The 27,352-nt window shown below is 40.6% G+C and overlaps 1 protein-coding gene and 2 non-coding genes across 11 annotated transcripts; all 3 read right to left on the minus strand.

Moving 5' to 3' along the window:
- Positions 1-16,882: 16,882 nt before the first annotated feature.
- LOC148865945 (elongation factor 1-delta 1-like) lies at positions 16,883-24,263 on the minus strand. 9 transcript variants are annotated; one of them, XM_088975757.1, is made up of 10 exons: positions 24,158-24,263; positions 22,655-22,827; positions 21,923-22,023; positions 18,808-18,919; positions 18,604-18,720; positions 18,426-18,519; positions 17,931-18,057; positions 17,563-17,676; positions 17,284-17,445; positions 16,883-17,164 (listed from the first exon to the last, which is right to left on the minus strand). In XM_088975757.1, coding segments are annotated over exons 4-10 (702 nt in total). In that variant the 5' UTR covers positions 18,894-18,919; positions 21,923-22,023; positions 22,655-22,827; positions 24,158-24,263; the 3' UTR covers positions 16,883-17,162. The 9 variants fall into 9 exon arrangements, with proteins under 9 accessions (XP_088831883.1, XP_088831882.1, XP_088831880.1 ...); XM_088975756.1 differs by lacking the exon at positions 21,923-22,023 and adding an exon at positions 21,846-21,922 and having other exon boundaries at positions 22,655-22,889; XM_088975754.1 differs by having other exon boundaries at positions 22,655-22,889.
- On the minus strand, positions 20,920-21,001 carry LOC148865946 (small nucleolar RNA SNORD18). The gene has a single exon (XR_016112060.1). It is a non-coding gene; the product is annotated as a small nucleolar RNA SNORD18 (small nucleolar RNA).
- LOC148865947 (small nucleolar RNA Z199) lies at positions 22,098-22,167 on the minus strand. The gene has a single exon (XR_016111737.1). It is a non-coding gene; the product is annotated as a small nucleolar RNA Z199 (small nucleolar RNA).
- Positions 24,264-27,352: the final 3,089 nt, after the last annotated feature.

The following is a 27,352-nucleotide window of genomic DNA, read 5'->3' on the forward strand; positions in this document are numbered from 1 at the left end:
ATTCCCAGTTGAGAGAATGTAGGAAAATTTTTGAAATTCGCCCACCCATTCCACACCCTTTATGGCGTCCATTAGATGGATCCTACCATTCTTTCAGTGCGGTCAGGGTGCCCGCAGGCCGTTGGATTTGCCTTGATCCGAACCATCAGCTTGGAAGGGTAGAGACTATAAATAGGGGGGCCCCTTGGGCCTCGCTTTCTCCCACACCATCTTGTTGTCTTCAAATTCTAAGGTCGTGCACTTCATCTAGTCTACCCAAATTCCTCAGTTTGCTTCACTTCATCTCTTCTGGTGAGTCCCAATCGCTGTCAACCATGTCTGGGTACCCATACCACACCTACCATAGGGGCGATAGCCAGGACGACGATGCTCCCTCGAGCTCGATGGGAGCCTAGGTGCAGATCCTGGATGCTCGGGAGGCCTCAGGCAACATAGCATCTACTTCTAAGGGGAGGGAGCCTGATATCTTTGGCCCTTCCTTGATGACAGCGGAGAGACTAAGATCTCTAATCTGCTACTTTCGCCTCCCTGGGGACTTGATTTACAGCCTCCCTACTAGCAACTTCCCTTGGGAGCATGGTCCCAATGACATAGTAATCTACCAGGAACAACTCGAGGCTGGCTTGCGTCTCCCCCTACATCCCTTGATAGTGGTGTTAAATCACTTTAACATCACCATTGACCAGTTCATCCCAACACCATTCAGAACATGGTTGGGGCAATATCTTTGTGTTATGATTATTGTCTTCCTCTAGACCTTGATATTTTTTACTCTATCCTCTGTATAAAAAATGTTGCTCCTGGGGTTCCTCCGGAGAGGCGCTTTTACTACCTCTCTCCCTGTCGTGGCTATAAGCTCTTGTACGAGCTGTCGAACAAGATTCCTACTTGGAAGCGGGATTACTTTGTGGTTCATAACCCTGAGGGGTGGCCCTTACCAACTACTTGGAGGGGCGCCATCCAGGACCCCAGGGCCGAGCTGGACCCCAAAGTTCAGAAAACGATGTTGTCCTGGGCATCGGTAGGCTTCCTTTGCTCGGACTACTTGGCCGAGGAGAAGCTCATGTAAATCCATTAACACGAGCTTTGAAGGTCTCAACCCTACCATCGGGGCCCTTCTTCCTCTTGTAAATCCATTTGCAACCGATTGCTTTTACCTCAAAAGGTGGATCTACTAGAGTCCAGACTCCATTGGTCTCCATTGAGTACATCTCTGCTCTCATGGCCTCCACCCACTTCTAGGAATCTATGTCCAACATAGCTTCCACATAAGTCACGGGATCCTCCTCACTAGTCAAGGTTTCCACCAAGTAACTATCCTTGTCATAACCATAACGGACTGGTGGCCTGGATACCCGAGTGGATCTTCTAGGTTGGTCACTACCTGGAACTTGTGGGACATCTCCCACTGCTCCTGAGCACTCCTCATCAAGAACAATTTCCTGACGATGGGTGTCCAAGATGTAATCAGTTTCCAAGAGAGTTCATCATATGAATCTCCTTATCATATGCACTCATATTAGCTGGAGGGAACAGTTAATACGCCCTAGTTTGATTTAGGTCAAACCAAAGTGGCTCCCACTGACTTTCATAAAGTCAGATTTCAGTGGGCCTTAATCGGCTAAGGTTCCGCATGAAACCACTTGATGAGGTGTGGGTCCCACCACTGAGGGAGGTCATCCAATAACCAAAAGGGACACCATGGCAATGATGTGCATTCAACCATGGTGTGCGCAAGAGCCATTGTCGATTAAGCATGGGCCAAGCACTCATGGCCCATGTACGCAACACATCACACATCCATACATCTCATGCAGGGATAAATTGATCCAATCAATTAATCATCCGTAAGGCCCATTGGAAGCCCGTTTTAAATCCATAATATTAACCATTAATATTATCTAGGTATATGGGCTGAATTAGGGTTACCCAGTTCGGCCCATATAGCTTTAACCTTTGAAATGGGCTTTTGACAGTTTTAACTATTTAAAACGGTGCCTTTGCAGGTTGGATCGAATTAATCATTTAATTAAATATCAATCCTCATGCCCATTAGTGGGAAAATTAGGGCTGACTTTCAGCCTTGATTAAACCCTAGATTTGGTCCAAACAGTTTGAACCAATCTTGGTTCGAATGGGTCTAGGGTTTGATCTTTAATTAAATCTTTAATTCAAGAAAATAATCTAAAATTAAAGAACTGATAAAACAAAAACAAGAATCAGTCAAATAGGGTTGTTCACACAATCCATCCTGCAATACAGAGGATAGATCACAGATTGCAGTTTCACAAACTACAAAACGCAGGTAGCGAATGTCCCATCTACGAAATCTCCTTCCATGCGCCGCCATCTTCGATCCAAATCAAATAGAAATAGAAAACCTAATTCCTATTATAATTACATTAGATCGAATGCCTAATACATTGAGTCTAAAAATAAAATAAAAAAAATTATTTACAGACCAAATGTAATAAATAAATCAAGAAACTGCAAATCTTGCAGGTTCCCTGCCCAAACCAAGAAATCAATCTCCTCTTGTACGAATAGCCCATAAATCAAGAAAATTACAAAAAACAGTTCTATATAAAAATCAGATTTATATAAAATTAATTTCAGATTATTCGCCCATTAATTTTGGGAACAAGTTTCCTAAAACCCATATCTGCACAAATTGGGTAGAATGCCTTCTCCCCATTTGCGTAGTTTCAGATCTGAAACAAATTAGTTCAAGATTTGAACCTCGCTCTGATACCACTAAAGGGATAGGATATCCATCAGATGGACGCCCAAATCTTGCGGAATGGACTAGGCAAATTTCAAAAATTTCTTCCATCTTTTCAGGGAATCAAATTCCCTATTTTAGAAAACCATATTTTTCAAGGATCAATCTTGAACCACTAACCAAACTAGATCTGAACCAAAAGGAGTAAGAGGGAGGATGTACCTGATACAGAGAAGCAGTATCTCCCAATGGAGGTGTTCACGCCCAAGGAAGGATCCAAAATCTGCTCCCGCTGAAAATGGCGCAGTGCAGGATAGAGCAGAATCAGTAGTGTTCTTCCAAAAGAACTTGACCCTTCGCAAGAATCAACATGATGGCTTGTGAATACAGCTCCAATCAATCTTTTCCCCAAAAGATTGGTATCAAGATCAAATCTTCATTACTCCTGTAGGGAGTAGGAGATCGAACTGCTGGAGGCGGCGGTTGCAGAAAGGAGGCGGCAAGAGAGCATTCACTGGGTATAGAATTCTCTCTTCTAGTGATTTCAGCTCTGAAGACAAGAGTAAGTTGGTTGCATGTCAAAAGACTGCCGCCCCCTCCTCCTTTTATAGACTTAAAGGGATCAGCTCCTAATCCCATTAGGAGTTGCTAATCCAAATCATATTTGGATTAGAAGTCCCTTTAAGTGATAAGGGATAACCCTTATCTTATCTGCATATCAGATCAGCCATCTCCTAATCCAATTAGGAGGCTTCCAAATCTAAATCTCATTTAGATCTTGGACTCTCTAAATGGATAGGGTCTGGGCCCAATCCTATCAGTTGATCCATCTCAGAATTCGCCCCTTTTAATTGACTGGTCAAACAAACCCAGTTCGAAATGGGCTTAAGGCCCATTTAAGGTTATGTATTCACTTAGCCTTTCCAAATTGCTACCCAGTTAGACTTCCTTGTATGTTGTGGGACCCAAACATTGATATACACATCAGCCACATGGGTTCGGCCCAGCCTTTGTTACAAGGCCTGGCCGAATACACTATTATGGACAGTGCACCCCCTGAAACCCATCTCATGGGTTCTACGGGCCCAACACTTACCCTAAGTGGTCCCTGGGCCAAGCCACCTTGTAACACCCAGGGACTGTGGGTAGATACAAGATTAGCCCATCAGGTATTATCTTCAATGGTCTTACACTTAACCTCTCAACCCATAATGATCATACACTGCCCAACAAAAGAGGACCTCTCCCTCGGCTGCAAGGAACAGTGTTGCACTCTCTACTTATATGGATCCCGGGAATTAAAACATTTTGCAAACCTTTTAGAAACCATTATATATATGTTTTTATATCTCATATAAAATATATTTTGCAAAACAAACCTCAACGATTGAAATCGGTTGTCGGCAGTCTTGGTTTCCATCAGTGAGAGTGCATCCCCGATCATTACCTTTGTCCGACAAAGGGGCTGATCCTGTCACTATGATCACCCACTCAGATGAATTCCCAGACTGTCCTAACATACCCAGGTTTTGACCCCTGCTAAGGATCTCACTGATTGATATATCAAAGACAACCCAATCCGGCACCTAGTGCAGTATCATAATCGAGTCTAGGGGTCGGGTGTAACTTTCCAGTTTTGCCCATCAATCTCCAAGGTCCAGGGCAATACTAGAAATCTGGTCAAATTCAAAGATTCAATTAATCCTACACTTTATGTGCCTAGGGTCTCACCCTGGCAGCTAAGACAAGCCACCCCAACCGACTTTGTGGCACCACAGTGTCAGCCTTGTCAGGATAGGTCTCCCCAGACCGACTCACTAGCTGTGAACATTCTAAACTAACACGAACCTCATTAAGTGTCCATTTTAAGGGTATTACACAGAAACATACCAAGGGAACATGAATCAAATATGCACTTTTATTCATTTACAATAAACTCATAAAGTACATCATCTTGATTGAAGCTAAGGACATACAAAACTGTTTGACACTTACTTCGTCGAGTAGATAAAGGTTGGTACGGAGCTCGTCTTCATTTGTCTGATCACTGTATGCTTCCAGTCGCAACGTAGGTACCTCGGTCTCTTCGGGGATCACTGCTTCAGTGTCGTAGGTGAGATTGAAAGGTGTTTCTCCCGTAGCGGTTTTCTCTGTGGTCTGGTAAGCCCATAGGACGCTAGGTAACACATCTGCCCAAAACTCTTTAACCCGGTCCAGCCGTGCTTTTAGTCTGTGGAGGATGGCTCTGTTTGTGACTTCTGCCTGACCATTTGCTTGAGGGTGCGCGACTGAAGTAAAATTCTATCGGATTCCCATGTCTCGGCACCAGTCTTGGAATTTGATGTCCTTGAACTGCTTGCCGTTGTCAGAAATCAATACCTGAGGTAACCCAAAGCGGCACACAATGATCTTCTAAAAGATATTTTGGACGTTCTGTGTTGTGATCGTTACAAGGGGTTCGACTTCTACCCACTTGGTAAAGTAGTCCACTGCTACTACTAAGAACTTCCTTCCACCCATTGCTGGCGGGAATGGCCCGAGTAGATCGATGCCCCACTGTGCAAAGGACCACGGGCTGGTGAGATACTTGAGGTCGGCAGCGGGTTGGTGGTGAATATTGGCATGCTTCTAGAATTTGTCACATTTTTTAACAAGCTCAATGGCGTTTGCCTTCATTGTTGACCAATAATACCCTTGTCGAAGTGTCTTCTGGGCGAGGGCCCTGCCCCCCACATGTCCGCCGCACAATTCCTCATGAGTGTCGCGGAGTACGAGCTTGGCTTCCGTAGGCCACAAGCAACACTGATAGGGGAGTGTGTAAGATCTCCGGTAGAGCCATTCGTCTATGATGACATATTTGGCTGCCTGGCGCTGCACCCTTCTGGCTGCAATGCGATCTGCAGGGAGGGTCCCGTGTAGCAAGAAGCTCACAAGCGGGTCAATCCAGCTCAGCTATGCTTGAACGATGAGAGCGACCTCCTCTGCCCCCACCCCCCTGGGAATGCTAGGCCGAGGCAAGTCCTCTATGTACATGGTTCTCATGGTGATGTTGCTGGCGCTGGCTAATCTGGATAGGGCATCAGCCTCAGTGTTCTTCGACCTTGGGATTTGCTTGACAAAGTGTGACAAGAAGTCAAGCAGGGCCTCTCTGACTTTGGCTAAGTAAGCTATCATGGTTGGCTCGCAAGCTTCGTACTCGCCAGTGACCTGGATGACCACGAGCTTGGAGTCATTGCAGATAACGATGTGCTTTGCTTTTACTTTCTCTAGCTAGGGCTAGTCCAGCTATCGACGCCTTGTACTCCGCTTCATTGTTAGACGTCGTGAACTCGAAGTGTAGCGCATACTCCAGTTTTGTGCCACTTGGGCCGTGCAGAACTATTCTAGCTCCGCTGCCCTGTTGGTTTGAGGAGCCGTCTACGTGAAGGATCCAAGGCTCCTCATCCCAGCTCACAGTTGGCCAATCTAGGAGAGATGCCACACTGGCTGCTTCCTCACGGAGTTCAAACTCGACTGGCCTAGGAGCTTCAGGCTCACTCGAGCTGGGAGCTTTGTGCTCAACCGACCTAGGGACTTCGGAGCTGAATGTGGATTCAGCTATGAAATCTGCTAAGGCTTGGGCCTCGATGCAGTTCGCGACTTGTACTGGAGGTCGTACTCACTAAGCTCAATGGCCCACTTCGTCAATCGACCAGAGACCTCAGGCTTAAGTAAGTATTGCCTCAGAGTCTTGTCAGTGAGAATGATAACAGTGTGAGCCTAGAAGTACGGAGCTTCTGGGCTTCAATTACCAGTGCGTAAGCCAACTTTTCTATCTCTGGGTATCTCGTCTCTGCTCCCTGCAATACTTTACTAACATAATAGATGGGTCGCTGAACCTGATCTACTTCTTTTAATAGTACCGAAATGACCACTTCGTCGCTCGCCGAGAGGTACAGTTCTAAAATATCATCATCCTCGGGTCGGGTTAAGATCAACACACTAGCGAGGTTTTTCTTGAGCTCGTCAAATGCGAGCTGACAGTCTTGGGTCCATTCGAACCCTTTGCTTTTGATTGCCTTAAGGAACGAAAGACAGTGGTCCACCGATTTGAACATGAAGCGACTCAGGGCGGCTATCCGGCCATTCAACCTTTGAACCTCCTTCAACTTCCGGGGTGGACCCATTTCTAAGATGGCCTTAATTTTGTCAGGGTTGGCCTCAATGCCACACCGGTTAACGATGTATGCTAGAAAGTTGCCCAAGGTCACACCGAATACACACTTATTTGGGTTCAGTCTCATATTAAACTTATGCAAAATTTCAAAAACAGAATGCATGTCTTGTATTAATTCATGTGAGAATTGAGTTTTGACAACCATGTCGTCTACATAGCATTCTACTTTTCTGCCAATTAGTAACGCAAACAACTTATTTACAAGCCTTTGAAAGGTTGCCCTTGCATTTTTCAACCCGAAGGGCATAACCTTGTAACAGTATAGACCGAACTTTGTGATGAAGGCAGTCTTTTCTTCATCCGTCGGGTCCATCCTGATTTGGTTATAGCTCGAATAGGCGTCCAAGAAACTTAGCAACTCGTGCCCTGAGGTTGCGTCCACTAAGTAGTCAATTCTGGGGAGCGGGAAGCAATCTTTTGGGCAAGCCCAGTTTAGGTCGGTGTAGTCGGCGCACATGCGCCACTTGCCGTTGGCCTTCTTCACTAGGATGGGGTGGCTACCCAGCTAGGGTAGTGGACTTCTCTTATGAAGTCAGCAGCGAGGAGCTTCTCTACCTCCTCATCAACCGCTTTCCACCGCTCTGGGGCTAGGTTACATTTCTTCTATCTAATGGGCCTAACTACAGGGTCAGTATTCAGCTTGTGAGTTATGAGTTCAAGGTCTATAACGGGCATCTCTGCCGCGGACCATGCAAAAATATCTAAATTTTGAAGTAAGAACCTTACCAGTTCGGATCGTAGAGGTTTCTGGGTGGAAGCACAGATCTGAAGCGTCCGAGCTGGGTCAGCTGCTAAGGTCAGTACTGCGACTGTTTCTTCCATGGGTGTGGCTCATTCCTCACTTTGCTCCGTAGGCCACTCCAGTTCGAGATCGTCGGCCACCTTGGTCTTTCCCTTCAGGGCGGTGACGTAGCACTTGCGGGACTCGAGCCGGTCGCCCTGCGCTACCCCCACACCGAAATTTGTTGAGAACTTCATAGCCAAAGGGTAGGTGGAGACCACCCCGCCCGTAGGACATGGGTGATCGGTCGTCCGATTATGGCATTGTAGGGGAGGGGGTCGCGACCACCAGGATGTCGTGTTTGAATCTGACCACGCAAGGCCATGTGCCGACTTCCACAGGTATTGTTATTTTTCCAAGGAGCAAGGCCTCCTCCAGCAGCAGGCAGGAAAGGTCGGCCACTCCGGCCTCGCCATGGGAGGTCAGGTCGGAAGGACCCCAGCTCGCCAAGCCCACATCGTCTCATCCCTCCAAGCCCGATACCCTATTCTTAGAGAACCGGTTTGAGATCTTGGTCGTAGGCTCCAAGCAGGAGCCCTCTGTCTGTAGCCATCACCAGCGGCCTGAGCTGCTTCCTGCACACACCATTCCTGATAGTACAGAGGTAAGCAGTACAAATGTCGAGCCTGCCAAGAAACAGAGACGACGCCACCGAGCTCGTCGGTCCACCACCCACGACCTGTCAAAGCTCAGAGGCAAAGAAGAAATAAGCTCGGGTGAAGTCAAGGCCCCCATCCTTTCAGTTCAATCCCCCTATCTCCCAAGCTCCTGACAGTCCCAATGCCTAAAGACTTTAAGCTCCCCCCTCTTGACAAGTACGACAAGTCGTTCGACCCAGATGATCACGTAGATGCCTTCCAATCGTAGATGCACCTGGCAAGAGCCAGCGAGTCATGCATGTGCATGGCCTTCTCCACACTTTTAGAGGAGCAGTTCGTACATGGTACCGGAACTTGGCACCTGGGTCGATAAGAAGTTGGGCGCAGTTCACGCAAGCCTTCACATCCCACTTCGTCACCAGCAAGCGGTGTCCGTGAACTGAAGAGAGTCTCCTCAGCAAAGTGCAAAGAGAGGGAGAGTCCATCCAGGGCTACATCAAGCGGTTCAACGACGCTTGTATACAGATACCGCGCCTGGACCCCGTCGTGCGCCCTGCAACAGCCAAGAAAGGCGTGACGCATAAGGAGTTTAAGTGGTACAAGGTCGTCAACCAACCAACAACCATAACCAAATTCCTTAAGCTCACAGACAGGTTTATAGCCACCGAGGAAGAGATCAATCAGAAAGGCGAGGGCGCGCTAGAAAAGAGGAAGAGGGAAGGAGAGCCTTCCAATCAAGGGGACAGCTGAAAGAAAAAGGATGCAGCTCAGGGGGCCAAGCCGGGTCAATCGTTCCGAGCTCCCGTAGCGGACCGAGCTGATTACACTCCGTTGAATGCGAAGTGGGCCAAAATCCTAATGGCAATCAAGGATGCCCCGTATGTGAAATGGCCACCTCATTTGAGAGGGAATCCCAATGAAAGAAATAAGAATCTCTATTGTAGTTTTCATAGAGATCATGGTCATAGTACCGAAAATTGTAAAAACCTCCGCGACGAGATTGAAGAGCTCATCCGTCGCGGGTATTTAAGAAATTTTGTACATTTAGTAATAGTGTTGGACAACCCCAAATCTTCAAGTGTCTTACACTTGGTTTCTTTCCGGTCCAAAGCTCATAAGGAGTCTTTGGAACTGATTTGGTTGGAACCCAGTTCAGTACGTATATCGTAGTCTCCAATGCGAAACCCCAAAAGGATGTGGATAACTCTGAGTGCACGAGAAGTAATCGGACCATATCCAATAAGGTCATGTTCCTCCTCTCTGAAACATCATTTAGTTGTGGTGTAGCAGGAGGAGCTAACTGTAATACTATCCCGTTGACCTTCATGTAGTCCCTGAATTCGTTAGAGAGATACTCGCCACCTCAATCCAATCGAAGGGTCTTAATTTCTCTCCCTAACTATTTCTCGACCTCTTGTCTGAACTCTTTGAACTTTTCAAAAGATTCAGACTTGTGTCTCATTAGGTACACGTAACCATACCGAGAATAATCATCAGTGAATGTAATAAAATACACATGCTGGTTACGAGTCCTAACACTCATGGGACTACATACATCAGTATGTATAAGGTCAAGCGTGCTTATACATCTTTTAGGCTTACCGTTAAATGGTCGTTTCGTCATCTTATCCTGAAGACAAGGTTCACAAGTGGGAAGATCTTCTACAGTTAGAAAATTCAAAAGACCATCCTTGACCTTTTGGATTAACTATATTAATATGGCCAAGTCGGTAATGCCACAGGCACGTGGGATTAACTATACCATGGATTCTTTTCTTGGGGATATCAACCAACGTAGTTTCGGCTATGTTTGTTTCAAAAGAATGATGAAGAACATAGAAACCATTCTCAAGCTCTCCGTATGCGATGAATTTGTTATTTCTTTTAATAGTAATCGTATTACCAAAAACAATAGAATATCCATCCACACACAATTTTGAAACAAAAATCAAATTTCTTCTCAAATTTTGTACATAAAGACAATCTTTTAGTACAATGGATCTTTCTCTAAAAAATAACTCTACGGTTCCTATAGCCGTAGCTGCAACACTTGCAGAAGTTCCCAAGTGTTACTTCTCCATCACTTAGTTTTCTACTTATCCTGAACCCCTACAGTGAGTTACACGCATGAGTCGATTCCCCAGAGTCAATATACCAGGAAGCAGAAGTTACCAACAAATTGGTTTCTGTGACACAGGATTCGAAATTACCTTGTTTCTTGGATTCTAGGTACTGAGGACAGTTCCTCTTCTTGTGGTCGGTCTGTTTGCAGAAGTGATAAGCATCTGATGCTCTGTCCTTCTTCTGCCTCTTGGACTTGGCAATCTTCTTCTGAGGTTTTCTCTTAGCCTTCCTCTTCTTCTTGCCCGATTTACCAGCTTCGACAAGCATGGCTATAATCTCATCCTTCTTAATCAGTTCCTCGGCCCTCTGCAACATATTGCTGAGTTCCTAGATGCTGGTATTCAACTTGTTCATATTGTAGTTCATGATAAACTAATCGAAGGAAGGAGGTAGAGAATTCAAGATGGCGTCTACCTTCGTGACATGGTCAAGCCCGGATCCAAGAGCCTCAAGTTCATTAATGTAACCCATCATCCGAATACAATGGTCATGAACCTGTTGGTTCTTGGACATCTGCACGGTCATGAACTGTTTCAGGACCATCTGATGAGTAGAACGATTCTGCTCCTCATACATCATCCTCAGACTATCCAATATGTCCTTCGACAATTCGATCTGATCGAATTGCCTCTGTATTGGATTATCCAAGGAGGCTATGATGTATCAGTGGGCTAGGGAATTCTTTTCTTCCCATTCCTGGTAGTCCTTCCTTCGGGCCTCAGAAGCCCTATCACACGGATGCTCCAGGGTAGGATTCTTTGCTACTTTGTCCAATTTTTCAGACGTTAGGACCAGCATAAGATTACGATACCAGTCAGCATAGTTTGGGCCCTTAAGTTTGGACTAGCATAAGATTTGATTCATGTTATCTATATAGATATGGCTTTTAATCTATGTTTCATTTCCATTTATTCATCTCCGAGATTTCCCTCCTATCTTAGCAATGGAGACAATGACCTATGTCTCTAAAAATGTGGGAAATCACATAGGGTGCATGGAGCCAACTGTTTCAGCTGCATAACCCCACCACCTTTCTGTGAAGGATCATATCTATTCATCGTATGAGCTTTCCCTTTAGCCTCTGTCAGACAAGATTCATTGTCTTTTTAGGTTAAACATTTCTGTCCAGTGAGTGCTTACCCATCATATTCGTAAATGCCAAGGTGTCGTGAGAGAGTCTTCCATTTTTGGATAGGCCCCTCCCACATCGGTCTATGACGCCCCTATCATCTTATGAAACATTCCAACAAATCTAGCAGCAAATGGATAGCCCAATTTTATGGTGCATTTCCTCATTACTGAAGGACCCATCTTCATGCTAATGATAGAAGGCCTCTAAAGAGTTCATCATATGAATCTCCCTATCACATGCACTCATATTTCAGGAGGGAACAAAAGTTACGCCCTAGTTTAATTTAGGTCAAACCAAAGTGGCTCCCACTGACTTTCATAAACCCAGATTTAGGTGGGCCTTAACGACTAGGGTTTCGCACAGTTCCTCTTCAGGGAGGTGTGGGGTCCACTACAAAGGGAGATCATCCAATTATCTTTAGGGACATCATGGCAATGATGTGCATTCAGCCATGGTGTGCACAAGAGCCACAATCTGCATGGGCCAAGTACTTATGGCCCATGAACGTTGCACATCACACATCCATACATCACATGCAGGGATAAAATTAATCCAATCAATTAATATCTGTAAAGCCCATTATTAAATCCCAATTTAATCCATAATATTACTGATCAATATTATCTAAGTATATGGGCTGAATAGCATTAAGCAATTCGACCCATATAGCTTTTCTGTAGTTAGTGGGGCCGAATTAAGTCTTACAATTGAACATCAATCTCTTGACCCAAGAGTGGGAAATTAGGGCTGAGATCAGCCCCCATCGAACCATAGATTCGGTCCAACTAGTTTGGTCCAATCTGGTTCGAATGGGTCTAGGGTTTGATTTTTAATTCAATAATTGATCTGAAAAATTAAATCACTTATTAAAGACAATCAAAAATCAGAAATAGGGTTGTTTGTACATCTACAACCTGCAAAATAGATGTTAAATCACAGTTTGCAGTTTCACAAACTGCAAATCGCAGATAACGATTTCTCCATCTACGAAATCTCCTTCTCCTGCATATCCAGCTTCGATCTTGAAAAAAAATGAAATAAAAAAAAAACCTTAATTTTCTATTATTATTACACAGATCAAATTCCTATACATTCAGCCTAGAAATTAAAAATAATAATAATTATAGACCAAAATATAAAGAACTACAAATCGCAGTTTTTCTATGCCATTAAAGAATTCGATATCCACCGTACAAACAACCCATAAATCAAGATAATTATAAAGAACAATTCCAAATAAATATCAGATTTAAAAAGATTTAATTTCAGATCATTCACCCTTAATCTGGGAACTGATTTCCCAGAAAAACAATTATCTGCACAAATCGGGTAGAACGCCTTCTGCCCATTTGCCAGATTCGATCTGATCCATTTCGGTTCAAGATTTGAACCATGGCTCTGATACCACTAAAGGGACAAGAGATCCATCATATGGATGGAAAAACCCTGCAGATAGGTTGGGCAAATTTTCAAAAATTTCTCTCTCTCACATGTGGGAATCACATTCCCTGTTTTAGAAAATTTGCATTTTCAATGATCAATCTTGAACCTAAATCGAACTAGATCTGAAACCAAAAGCTATGAGAGAGATATATCTAATACGGAATAGCAGTAACTCCCAACAAAGGTGTTCAGACCCAAGGAAAGCTCCAAAGACTGCTCCCACTAAAGATGGCACAGCGTAAGGTGGAGCAGAATCAGTAGATGGTTCTTCACAAGAACTGAATCCTTCAACAAGAATTCGATGGAGGGTATGTGAGCATGACTTCAGATCATTTTTTCTCCAAAAACTGATATCAAGAACCCTTCTTGATCGCTCCTACAGTGGAGAACGAACTGGCAATGACGGCAACGGGAGGAGGGTGCAAGAGCAGAAAATGGCGCAGTCTTACTGTTGTTGTCTTCTCTTTTTCTGTGATCTGAGATCTAATTGAGTTGTTGTGTCTGGAGGTTAACCCTCCTCCTCCTTTTATAGCCTTAAAGAGATCAGGTCCTAATCCCATTAGGAGTTTTCTAATTCAAATCCTTATTTGAATCTAGACTCTCTTTAAGAGATAAAGATAAGCCCTTATCTTATCTGTAGATTAGATCAACCCTCCTAATCTCATTAGAAACTTCTTGATCCAAATCACTATTTGGATCTAGACTCTCTGAGTGGATAAGGATAATCCCTTATCCTATCTACTGATCCAAATCCCAGATCCACCCTTCTTTAATTAATCTAATTAAACCAGTTCGAATTGGGCTTTAGGCCCATTAAGTCCATGTGTTCACTGACCTTCCAAACTGTTGCCCAGTTGGGTTTTCTTGTATGGTGTGGGACCCAAACATTGATATACACATTAGCTACATGGGTTCAGCCTATCCTTTGTTACAAAGCCTGGCCGAATTCACTGTAATGGATAGTGAACACCTGAGCCCATCACCATGGACTCTTAATGGGCCCAACACTTACACTAAGTGGTCCTTAGGTCATGCAACCTTATAAAAACCCAGAGACTGTGGACAGATGCAAGATTAGCCCATTAGGTATTATCCTCAATGGTCTTACACTTAACCTCTCAGCCCATAATGATCAAACACTACCCGACAAGAAAGGACCTCTCCCTCGGCTGTAAGGAACGATGTTGCACTTTCTACTCACATGATCCTGAGAATTAAAACCTTTTGCAAACATTTTGAAACCGTAAGGGGCTGATCTTATTACTATGATCGCCCACTTAGATGAATTCTCAAATTGTCCCAACATACCCAGGTTTTGACCCCTCTAAGGATCTCACTTATTGGCATATCAAAGACATCCCAATCCGACACCTAGCACAGTATCATAATCGAGTCCAGGAGCCAAGTGTAACATTCAAGTTTTGCCCGTCAATCTCCAAGGTCCAGGGCAACACTAGAACTATGGTCCGATTCAAGGTTTCAAGAAAACCCACACTGCATGTACCTCAGGTCTCACCCTGGCAGCTGAGACAAGCCACCCCAACCAATTTCGAGGCACATCAGTGTTAGCCTTGGCAGGATAAATCTCCTCAGATCTATCCAACGATTTTGAAGATTCTAAACTAACATGAGTCTCATATGTGTTTAGTTTAAGGGTATTACACAGAAGCACGTCATAATAACATGAATCAAATATGTACTTTATTCATTTACATTAAATGTCATAAGATACATCATTCTGATTGGAGATAAGGGCATACACTATCTAATATGTTTAGCTCTAGTTTTTCTTAAATAAATAAATAAAAGTCTATTGGGATGGGATTGGCATAGGCTATCTCAAACCAGACCCAACCCGTTGATAACACTAAATATTGGGCTCATGGGGAGAGAATATTTTTTTAGTAAATTATTTCTAAATAAATAAATATATTAGTAAAATAAATAAATATTTATTAAAATCTTTATCTTAATGTCACATCTCTTTTATTTTACTGATTTATTTTAGTAAATAAATAAATGTTTATGTAATAATAATAAAATAAATAAATGAATAAATAAAAGTTGAGATAGAAAATATTTTCAAATCAATAAATAATTTAGTAAAATAAATAAATAAAGGTTTATTGAAATCTATCTCTTAATGTCACATCCCTTTTATTTCACTGACTTATTTTTTTAAATAAATAATCTATTTAATTTTATTAAATAAACAAATGCTTAGATAATAATAAAATAAAATAAAAACAAAAGTTGAGATAGAGAGTAGGAGAGATAGAGATAGAGAGTTGAGAAAGAAGAGAAATGGTATTTTATTTATAGAATGTCATAATCATAAATAATTGTCTAATATATAGGAAGCTGTCTTATACATGACAGACATTCTTGTAATTTTCCAGAAAAACAGAGGTGGAAGAAAAGAGAGAATAAAGAAGAGAATGGAGATACAGATACCACACAAGAATACCCTACACCCTCCCAATGCTTCAAGTATATAGATAGATGCACCAACCCAAAACTATTATGAATAATGCTAAACTATGGATAAATAAAGCACGTGGGTCTCAAACTCATCACCTTAGATTTCTCGTACGCACATAATAGCTTCAGCACTATTCGTTATCTATCTGCTGTCCATTGTCCACTGTCCGCAGGACTCCGCACAAGAGCTTCAGTGGAAGTTGGGGAGTGGAATGCATCTAGTGGTCTAACAAACTTCTGTAAGTCTTCTTGTTTTATCATCCATTCAGTATATATGCGTATCTAGTCTTTGTTCTCTGTTTCAGTTTATCGAATTTGTTATGCCAACGGTTGAAGAATGGTTTAATTTGGTTAAGATTGGGGATAGATGAATTTCTTTCTGAAAACGGAAGTGGTTGGGTTAGAGGTTCACATCTCAGAGTCATGTTGCATCTTTTGTTGCTTAAACTGGTATTATGGAGGTAATCGCAAGTAATGGACTTGTGCGTTTATCTATCATCTAGTTCAGAGAGAAGCGGGTTTCTTCTTAAATTAATTCCAGAATTCTTCCCCACACTTGGGTTGCCGGTTTCTCGAAACCTATTTCCAATATTTGCCTTGAATACCAAGAAGGCTAATCGTATTGGACTTTTTCAGTTTGAGAACATCCAGTTGCAGAATTATGAAATATTTTGTCAGACGACACGGATCGGTCTGGTCTGGTAGTGATGGCCTATGGGTTTCTTGACAAAGAGTACAGGTTCCAGCCAGCGTTTGATGAATATTTGAAGGCTATGGAGTATGCTTAGATTTAAGATGGCAGCCAATATGAATAATATGACTTAGAAAATGAGTCAAGACGAAAAGAAACTCCGAGAAAATTCATAACCGAGGATACTCCCGAAGGGCATCGACACCAAATGAAGGCCGTTTTCTACATCAATTAAACGAGATACGCTGTTTAATAAGTATGGTAGAGAAAGGTTTAGATTACAAAAAAAGGGATAGTAGAGGTTTGAAGAAAAAGAACAGTTGAATTCTAATAACCTCATAAAGCATTGTCAGAAGTATCGGGGGTTTGACTCGGTGGAAGATGGAATACGGACCAGCCTAGCAGCTCAACACAACAATTTGAGGAGACAAGTTTTCGGTATGAGCATGGAAGAGAATGGCATAAACAGAAGCTATTGGAGAATGGATACACAGTTCCATCCAAAGGGTCAGCCATAATCTTTTCTCAGGAAAGAAGCAGATGAATCAAAATAGGAAAGATGATAATGATACTGGATCATAGATGGGATTTGGTAGAAGCGATGCTGCAAAGAAGCTAGAGTGATAATAATCTGAACTTGACCAACAGTGGGAATTATGATATTACTGACATGGAAATAAAGGAGGGCAAAACTGAATAAAATTCTCCAACTCTTGAAAAAACGTATAGCCATTCAAACCATCATCATTACATAGAATAAAAACAAATGGAAGGATGGCTTGTGCTGATTACAGCCCTAAAAGAAGAGATTGGTAAACTTAATAATTCATTGTGCAAAACTAGTTTCACTCGGAGGTCTTACAGGAAGTTTAACGAAAAATAATAACATAGAAAATGATCTCTCCTCAAAGATAAATTTCCACTGAAGATGTAGCAGCCACCAAATGTTTCCTACACAGGAAAACCCAACACCCTCTGCAAAACAAAAAATGCACAAAACATTGATCAATATCATTGCCCTGTAAGAAAACAAATGAAAGAAGGATATTCGTTGATATAATAACAGCAATACTAGGATTAGAAGTTGAACTTACAGATCTTGTTGAATGCTACAATGTCACAGCTCTGAATGTACTCATTTGCTGGTTCAGCAGTTAGGTAATCCTCAATAAGGTTATCAATGGATACCAAATCATCCACAATTGTCATCATGATTTGCATTTTCTTTATACCATATCCAACAGGTACAAGCTTAGCTGAAATTACCAGAATACAAGTCATGAACATCCAAATATATTTTCACTCTCTAACTTGGTTTGACGAGTTGATTACTGAATGGTAAACGTGCAAAAAGTTTGAAGTGGGGCACTTACAGGCTCCCCAAACCAAGCCTTCCATCTGAACACTTCTCACTGCTTCTTCAAGCTTTTTCATGTCCGTCTCATCATCCCAGGGCTTCACATCCAACAAAACAGAGGATTTTCCAGCTAAAGAAGAAAAAGACCAAAATATTAATAGAGCTCAATACAGAGAAAATAAAACAAAACATGCAAAATGATTTGAAATTCTATATTGCCAATTTCCAAAAAGAGCACCAAAGGTTGTCCGTTAATCAAGATGAATATTGGATATCTAACACAACTTAGGAGCTTTGAGAAAAAAGGAAAAGAATCTTAGTTATTTAAATACGACACATGACAAAATACCACAGTTCTTTATGTAAAAGAAAGCAGAAACTCACACTCTTTCTTTTTGCCTGATGCTTTCATGGCAGCAGCACGTTCTTCAGCAGCTTTTTTTTCTTCCTCAGTCTCTTCACCAAATAAATCAACATCATCATCATCATCATCATCCTCAGCAGCTGATGCCTGAAACTCAAATTTCCGATTAATGCTTAGTTTTCTTAAAATATGTTTTTTGGTAGAATTTATAATATAACTTGGTAGAAAAAGAAAGTAGCAGAACAAAGAATTCCATATTTCACACTTTTGAACCATTGAATGTAATAAGGATTTGAAACTCTTAAAACACTAAATGCTCATATTTCCTTAACTGTTACTTTTAGAAATCAATGCTAACACTAACAACCTAACATGTTTTATGCCAAAAAAAAACATCCAACATTACAATAGATTATAAATAAACAAGTTATTGATCCAGACAAAAGGACAAATGAAATTCTGAGTAAATTCCCATGTATAAAAAATGAACAAACAAAGAAAAGGTCTAATCTCACCTTTGTGTCAGCCACAGGAGGAGTTGCAATGGCCTCCTCTGTAATGGAAGCTGATCCTTCCACTTTAACTCCCTGGCCCTCTCCAGAAACACCACTGTAGTCAAATTGAAGAACATTAAAAACCTCAGAGAAATGGCAAATGAAAATATGAAAAGGACTGTGTTATAGCTGGACTTACGAAAGTCTTAAAAGAGCATCTATGTGGTGGTACCACCTACAAACATTCACATATTCAGACGGAGGAGCTTTTGAAAGAGCAGAATAGACAGTAACATCATCCTTTGAAGCCTGGTACCTAGGATTAAGAGGGGAAAATAGGATATTGAATGATGAAACCAAAGAAAACCAAGAAACATGGAAATTTTAAAGCAAAATGATATACCCAGTAATGTAACTCCTAGTCAGCAGATACTCATCAAGTTTCTTTATGCCAGACTCCGCGTTAAGGTTGTAGAAGGCAACTGCCATGGCTTCAACAGGCTTTAAATGATTTACTACAAGCACAACAAAAGAAAAAGTGAATTTTATGTAGAGTATTGAAAAATAATAAAATGTTGAAGTTTTAATTAATTGTCAATCCAAGAACTAGGCATTGGTTCTTCTTAAAGAATTACTACACATGCAATAGAATAAAGCAAGTGGAGGCATTCACATAAATATACCAACAAATTATAAATAAGGAAAAAAAAATCTATGTTTGATGCTTTTTATGGGCATCTACATTCAATATCACTTTTGTTCAGCAATGCATATTTGATACATATTTAGTAACAGAAGACATCCTAAACATAGAGAGGGGCACCTAAGTTAAATCGGAGTACAGACCAAGAATCAGGAATTAGCCTCATCAGTGAGCCCAAACGTACCCAATGAGCTCACTGATCATCAAAAACAAAATAAAAAGTCCAATCAAGGACTTGCCCACCCGTTTCAACACCCCAAATGGCCAGGGAAAACATTGACAATGGACCTAGCTAGGGAAGATGCATTCAAATTGTTTAAAAACATCCCATCCATCTGAAGCAAAAAAAAAACATCACATCCATGATTTGTATGGCTAGATTTCTATGGCAACACCAGACCAACAGTGGCATTAGCAATAATCAAAGGTCAATCAAAGCAAGCAACAACTCCCCTCCCCAAAACTTACAAGACATCAACCCCAACAACCCAAACTATTGGTTTACCAAGAAATTGAGAAAAAACAAATATGTCAAAACAAATTTTCCAAAATAAATAGACAGAGAGAAATGAGAATTGAGAAATTTCATAAAAAAATTTAAAAGCAGAATCATGGTATTGAAACAAAAAAGCGTATGAAGTGTTTGCCTCAGAGGTGTCAGCGCCTCTGGCCTGTTCCTCAGGGCATTTGGGGGTGCCTCGCCTGGAGACACACCTCCAAGCATACAATTCCCACGCCTTTTAAAACACTGGTCGATACTTATTTTGTAACAGAAGACATCCTAAACATAGGGAGGGGCACCTAAGTTCAAACAAAGTACAAACCAAGAATCACGAATTAGCCTCAACTGTGAGCCCAAATGTACCCAATTAGCTCACTGACCATCAAAAACAAAAATAATGTCCAATCAAGGACTTCCCAACCATTTCAAGACCCCAGATAGCTAGGGAAAAGATCGTCAATAGATCTAGTTGGAAAGATGCATTCAATTTTTTAAAAACATCTCAATCATGATTTGTATGGCAGATTTCTATGCAAACACCCAACCAATAGTGGCATTAGCAATAATCAAGGTCAATCTAAACAAGTCCAAACACTTACAGGACATCTACAACAACAACCTAAACTACGTGTTTACCAAGAAGCTGAGAAAAAACAAATGCGTCAACACAGATTCTTTTAAAATCAATGGAGAGAAAGAAATGAGAATTAGGAAATTCGATTAAAAAATTGAAATCCGAATCATGGTATTGAAACAAAAAAATAGAATCAGTTGTTTATAGAATATGGCACGTTTGGCTTCAGGTCTGAGGGAGATTAGACGTTGATAATGGTTTGTCAGTCACAGATAATTCAGAAACACAGATCAAAGAGACAACTCATCATCTCCAGTACCCACCCTTAACACAAGACTCCCAAATTAGGTATTTACCAAAAAATTGAGAAAAAAATAAGAGAATAAAGTTTGAATCAATTGGCATAACGCAATGAGAATTAGGACATTTCATTAAAAAAGAGACTCAGAATCATGGTATTGCAGCAAAACAAACATAAAATCAGTTTTTTAATAGAAGATGCCATGTCTGGATACAGCCCTGAGGGAGATCAGAGATTGGTAATGGTTTGTCAGTCAAGGTAAATTCTGAAACATGGACCAAAAAGATTACTCATCATCTCCTCCCACAGATCAGATCCTTTATTGAAGAAAGCAAAAAAAAAAAAAGAAATTAAAGAACATTAAACACAATGACAAGTGACAAAATAGAATTCAGTTTTTAATAGAAGCTAGTATATTTGGCTGTAGGTCCAAGGGAGATCAGAAGTTGGTAATGGTTTGTCAGTCAAGGTTATCGAATCAGAAACACGGACCAAGAAAGATTACTCATCATCTCCACCTGTAGATTAGCTCCTTCATTCAGGATTCAAACAAAAAATTAATAAATTCAATGACTAAGATAGAATTTCAATTTTCTCAAGAGAATGTAACATAGTTTGATTCTAGTGTTAGGGAGATCAGAGATTGGTAATGGTTTGCCAGTCACAGTTAATTCAGAAACACGGACCAAAAAGATTTCTCGTCATCTACACCGACAGAATAATTACTTTTTCAAAAAATTGAAGAAAAAGAACAAGGGTCCGTTTGATTCATGGGACTAAGGGTCTGAAGTCAAAGTCAGAAAGGTCTGTTCCAATTCCAAGTTTCCAACATTTGGTTGGAGAGTATCAAAATCCCATTCCCATTCTTGGTGGAATGGCATAGCAGATTTAACTGTTTAGGAAATGACCATTCCCTCCCCCTCTCTTGGAAATAATAATCCATTCTAGCTGATTCCAACTAGCATTTTAACCAAACAGGGGGAGGGAATAGACCATTCCAATTCTGATACCAATTCCAACTGCAAACCAAACAGTCCATAACAATGATCAGATTAATAACACAAGTTAAGAGAAATTAAACAAAATGAGACAAGTTGACAAAACAGAAAACAACATTGTGACAAAACAGAAAACAACATTGTAAAAAGCACAAGAGGAAGGAGCTAAAGGGTAGTACAACATTATGTTCCAATTTCTCATCAGTACTCAGAAGTACTGTATAGCAACAAATAATGCAGCAAGTACACAATAAGATTCTACTACGATTGCAAATTAAAGACGTCACTTAAAAGCATTTATTGGCTATTAAAGAATAATAAAAAACATAGCAGATTTGATAAATAAATTCCACAAATATTTACCATTGAAAACACCAAGGCACTTTTTCTAGAAATCAATCAGGCCAAAGAAATGGGAATAAAAGTTTGTTCATCATCACCTTCAGAAAAGAAGAAAGGAAACTTGATTAACTTTTAAAGACGAGTGTTAGCAGAAGGTGGTAATGGGTCACAAGTCTGATAAAAGTTTGTTCATCATCACCTTCAGAAATAGAAGGAATATATAAGAGACTAAATTAAGTAAAACAAAAGAGGACTCTATGGGGTGAAGATATGAATCATCAGAGACTTAAATACAATGAATCATTAAGTATCATACTGTTGCAGTTTTCTCATCAGATGATCCTCTTCAATCATAGAACTAAAATACATCAAAGAAGAAAATAAAAAATACTATGCAAATTAACAATAAAAATAAAATCTCATAAGGAGAATCAAATATAAATGAAACAACTTACAAAAACAAAAGACAAAATTATAGAAGGGCCCACAAAATTATATTTCCAAATCCTAATTCTAATTACAAGTACATTTAACAAAGCACCAATAAACCAACGTTCAAAATATCGATACAGTCCAATACGCTGTTAGGGGCATATCAGAATGTATCAAGGCTCGCGTCCCTTTTTTTAGTTTTTATCCAACCTAGTTCAGAGGAGTCGGTTTAAAGCCCATCTATACCCCCCCCCGAACTGGGTTAGACCCCAAAACACCCCTTGGAAGGGCATATCGGGAAGCACACAATATGATATGTATGGGCCGACACGGCCTGACACATATCAAAATTTCGAACCTTGTAATAAACATACCATGAGTGTTGGAAAACAACTCACTTGAACTGATTTGGAGTTGCCTCCCATGGCCCATCATTAATGTAGATTGGACTGATGCCCTCCCAAGTAGTGACTCCAAACCTTAAGATAATGATCCAACCAGTCCGTGTAAAAGGGGTTAGGCACAAGGCACCCCTCTTCCATTTCAAATAGGTGGAGCCCACACAGGCATTCTCAAAGCGAGCACAATCACCAAGCATAAACAAACTAATGAGGAGCATTGAACCACATAGAGCTACAATTCAATGAACACAACACAAAGAACAATCAAGAAAGTTAATAACCTAAGAGGGACGTAAACATCAACATTCAATGAGAATTATCTATAGCATAAAAAGAGAAGCATCTATTTACATAAAATAAGAACCCGTTCATGGATCTAAGAAAGAACAAACCAAGGTCACAATTTATTTAATAACATAATAATAAGAGTGGTCCAAATAATTATAAAAAAAGAATGCTATCAAAAGGAGGACATAACCCAAGCATAGAGTCATCCAACAACAGAAGAGAGTTTTCCATCGCATAAAGTAAATAACACTTAACCTAAAAAGGAGAATTGATCACTAACGTGAGAAAAGACTATTCAATCGCATTAGATTAGAATTATCTAATCAAAAGAATAGAATTACTAAATCATATCAAAAATAAGTTAGATAACATAGGTGGTAATTACTTGGTGGGATAAACAGACTTGCACGATGACGTAAAGAGAACAAAAATCCTTAATATGAATATAAGATAAAACTCACATAGTCTCAAAGAGAAGACAATGTTGTTTGAATTAATCATTAACAAGAACAAACAATAACGCGGAATATGATCTAGCATATAGCTATTAACGAATATCAAGGGCAATGAAAATAGCAAAAGATCCTTCCAATTTAAGGAATATTGATCATGAAGAGGCAGACAAATATCAGTTGGACTACTTAGAAAGAGAAGAGCAATCTAACGACAAATCGTACTGATTGGTTCAACTAAAGATACTAATGGTCAAGTAAATTAGCAAACTGTAGCAAATTGTGAATTGAGAGAAAAATGGGGGGAAGGATGTTAATTAATTCCAACAAATAGGCGAACCACGGCTACAGAGACTAAGTTGGTCTTAGTGAAAATTAGATTGAGATAACCAGAAATCATAACCAAAAGATAAGGGACAAATAAAAGAAAACTGGAAATCAAACAAATTCATAGAATAGCAAATGTTGCAATGATGGAAACTAACAGAGAGTAGCAGGTTCTAACCAGCCAAGCACTTGGCAATAAACAACCTGAATTAATAAAAGGGGTTTGGGCGAGAGGCTGGGGGTTCTGCACTTGGCATTAACTGGCCAAGCACCTAACAGTCTCGATCGATCAGGCCTGAGACCACTCTGTATCTAGTCCAGATTCAGGAATTTAAAACTAAACAAGAACGAACATGTAAATGCCAACTTATTATTAATTAAAGTACAACACAAAAGAAACTGAAACAAATAGATACTCTTTAGCCTTTTATACCTCGGGACTCGTGTGTCGTTACAACAGGGGAGATTGCTGAAAATGGCTGGAGATGTGAAGAGAATAGGGAAAACTCTAACAGCCGCTGTTTGCTGGAGGCTCAGACGGAGAAGACGATGAAGAGGGGATAATTTATATTAGGGTATAGGGGTAGTTTCATAACTTCATAAAATTAAACGGCATATCGCAATGAAAGTGTACAGATATAGTATATGCGTATGCGATCGAATCAGATTTTTTGAAATGGAATATATATATATATATATATATATTTATTTTTAAAATATTAATTATTAAAACTTTAAAAAAGGTAAAGTGTAAAATACTAAATTAAAGTCTAAAACCCTTGACAGAGAGAAGGGAGAAGTTGAGAACTCTCAACTCATTTGTCTCTCGAACAGCTTCATCGATTCGCCTTCCTTCATTTTCGACTCTTTGTCGCCGATTTGCCAACCGTCGTCGCCGCAGAAGATTTAGAACCCTAGCTTTGTGCCTTCTCGAGTGACAGAGAATAGATAAAGAAGAGTTTCAGTCGCCAATCCTTCTAACCTTCGCCTATAGTCGCTGACCGTCGTCGCTCGTCAGACTCTTTCTCGTCACCGATCTTAACTCTCCCAACAGTCCTCTCTCTCTCTCTTTCTCTCTCTCAGTCTCAATCTCTCATTCTCTCTGTCTCAACCTCTCAGTCTGTCGGGGATTCGGGTAGGGAATTCATCCCCGTCAGGGTCGGGGATGGAGGGGGGATTCCTTTCCCCGCTAGGGATCAGGGATGGGAATGGAGGGTGATTTGGGGGTCGGGATTGGGGATGGGGAATGTAATCCCTGCCCCAAATCCGCCCCGTTGCCATTCCTAATTTTGGGTCAATTAGTTTTAGTAATTAGACATAGATCAAGGGAATTTGCGATATGATCTTTTCGACTTACAAAAAAGCCTATAAATAGAATCTTCGTCTCATGGGTCTGCATATGGGGGGATTTTGAGTAAGAATTTTGTAAGATCAAGTTTTATGAATGTCCTAGATGAATTGGTCCAAACATGTTTGGATTGAGTGAAATTACAGTTAGTTTGGTTGGTGTAACTAAGAAGAGAAAATGGGAATATTCTCTTTAGATTCCTATTTTCATTCGTTTGTTTTGTGAGATGGACTGAGAAATAGCGACGTGTAGTTTCTTAAAACTTGGAATGTAGGGTCACACTAAAATAGTGCGACCCCAATGAGAAAGGAAACCACACACAAAAAAAGAGGTCCGGTGGCGATGCACTAAAATGGATGCATTGAAATAGTAGCAGCATCGTCAGCTCGTTGATGGCGGCAAAGGTCCAGTGGAGGCGCACTGAAATAGCAATAGCGTCGTCTCGTCAACGACGTCAGAGGTACAGTGGAGGCACACTCAAAACGGTCACTTGCCTCTGGTTCAAGTAGTAGAGGCAAACGAAGAAAAAGATGAAGAAGAGGAAAAAAAATAGAAAGACAGAGAGGAGGAAAAAGAGGAGAGATATTTTGATCGGTTGAAAAAGATCCTTGAGAAATCGGCTTGATCGATTGAGAAATCGACTTCATTCATGACCTTCATTGCTATTCTTGCTAAAGAAACCACCACTACTGGTGTGGAACCGAGTTGCAGAGATACAAGCAGACCATATCTCAAAAAGCCGGTGCAGCCTACGATGAAGAGGATGAAGTAGTTGTAAATTTCCCTTCTCATCAATCAAACAATGGAATGCCAAAATGAGAAAATAAATTTTCTCTTCTCATCCCATCATTTCGCATCCCATCACTTCTCATCTCATTGCTTCTCAGCAACAAAAGGACCATTAAGGTACAAGCATTCCACCACGGGGAAAGCCCAAAAATGAGATATTTATCTAAAGGGTAAAATTCGTAAACTACCCTTATGATTTAGTTAATTAACTAAGTATACCCCTACTGTTTTACTATTGTCTAATGTTACCCCTATTATTTCGAAAAATTACCACTACTATTAAAATAATGACAATAGGGTTGAAATGTTTTTTTGCCCTTAAATCAAATTCGAAGTTCCTCTGTTCTTCTTCTAGGGTTTTCTAACCCTTTACTAGTGTTAGACTCAACAACTTGTGTCCAATCAAAGTAGGGAATTTTTGGTAACTTGGTTCAAGAAAGGAGAACCACTGCCCCTAGAAGTTATAACGGCATTGGTGATTTAGTTTGAATGGCAATAAAAAGTGAGACGCTAGGATGCAAGGAAGATGAGGCGATGAGATTCCAACAATTGATAAGGTTTTCATGGTGGAGGAAGGAAGCTGAAGGAGATAGATAGATAGATAGATAGAGAGAGAGAGAGAGAGAGAGAAGGTGGAGAGAAATCATCACCGCTCTATGTTCCTCTTCAGGTTTAAGACAATGAAGTTAGCCATTGTTGAGAGAAATCGCCATCGGTTGACCATTGCTAAGAGAAATCACCACCAGTCTTCTTCTAACAATCCCTTTGAATAATCATTGATTTGCTACTTATTGTAATGAGAGAAACATAGCAGAATTTAATCATGTATTAATGCGTTAATCAAACTTCAAAGATGATGCATGTGAAGTTCGTCTACGATGTTGCGAGTTTAGCCCCTTCTTCAACATCAAGGTCTCCGAAGAGGCCTGTTTACTATGTACAAAAGCCCTTTGTAGGACTCTTATGATGGAGACAAGTCCTCTTCCAATTTTTCATTAATTAGAGAAAGAACCATGGGGAATAAGAAGGAGATAGAGAGAGGGGGGTGGAGGTAGAGGGGGTTATCACTATCGCAAATTGGGTTTAAATAAAATATTATATGTCACGTGTATACGAGTTTTTACAGAATATTAATGATAAGTGTAAAACTAGTCAATTGTTAGAAACAGTAGGGGTAGCATTAGATAATAAACAAACAGTAGGGGTATACTTATTTAATTGGCTAAATCACAAGGGTAGTTTAAGAAATTTACCCTTATCTAAATGGATTGGCAAATAAGTATGGTTTGGTTAATTCAAATGTGTATGGATTAGTGGAATAAGAGGTATGAGCATTTCAATTTACAGGGAAGCCTATAATGGAATCCTCGTTTGATGGATGGGCAAATGATGTAGTTTTGATCTAAAACTTAATTGGGTTAGGTTCATGAGGGTTTTGGATGAATTAATAGGGTTTGATTGGTTCAAATGTGTTAAAATTAAGGAAGTTCA

Source organism: Nelumbo lutea, chromosome 3 (assembly GCF_056320005.1).
Source record: "Nelumbo lutea isolate HS-2025 chromosome 3, American lotus-T2T, whole genome shotgun sequence".
NCBI classification, from domain to species: Eukaryota; Viridiplantae; Streptophyta; class Magnoliopsida; order Proteales; family Nelumbonaceae; genus Nelumbo; species Nelumbo lutea.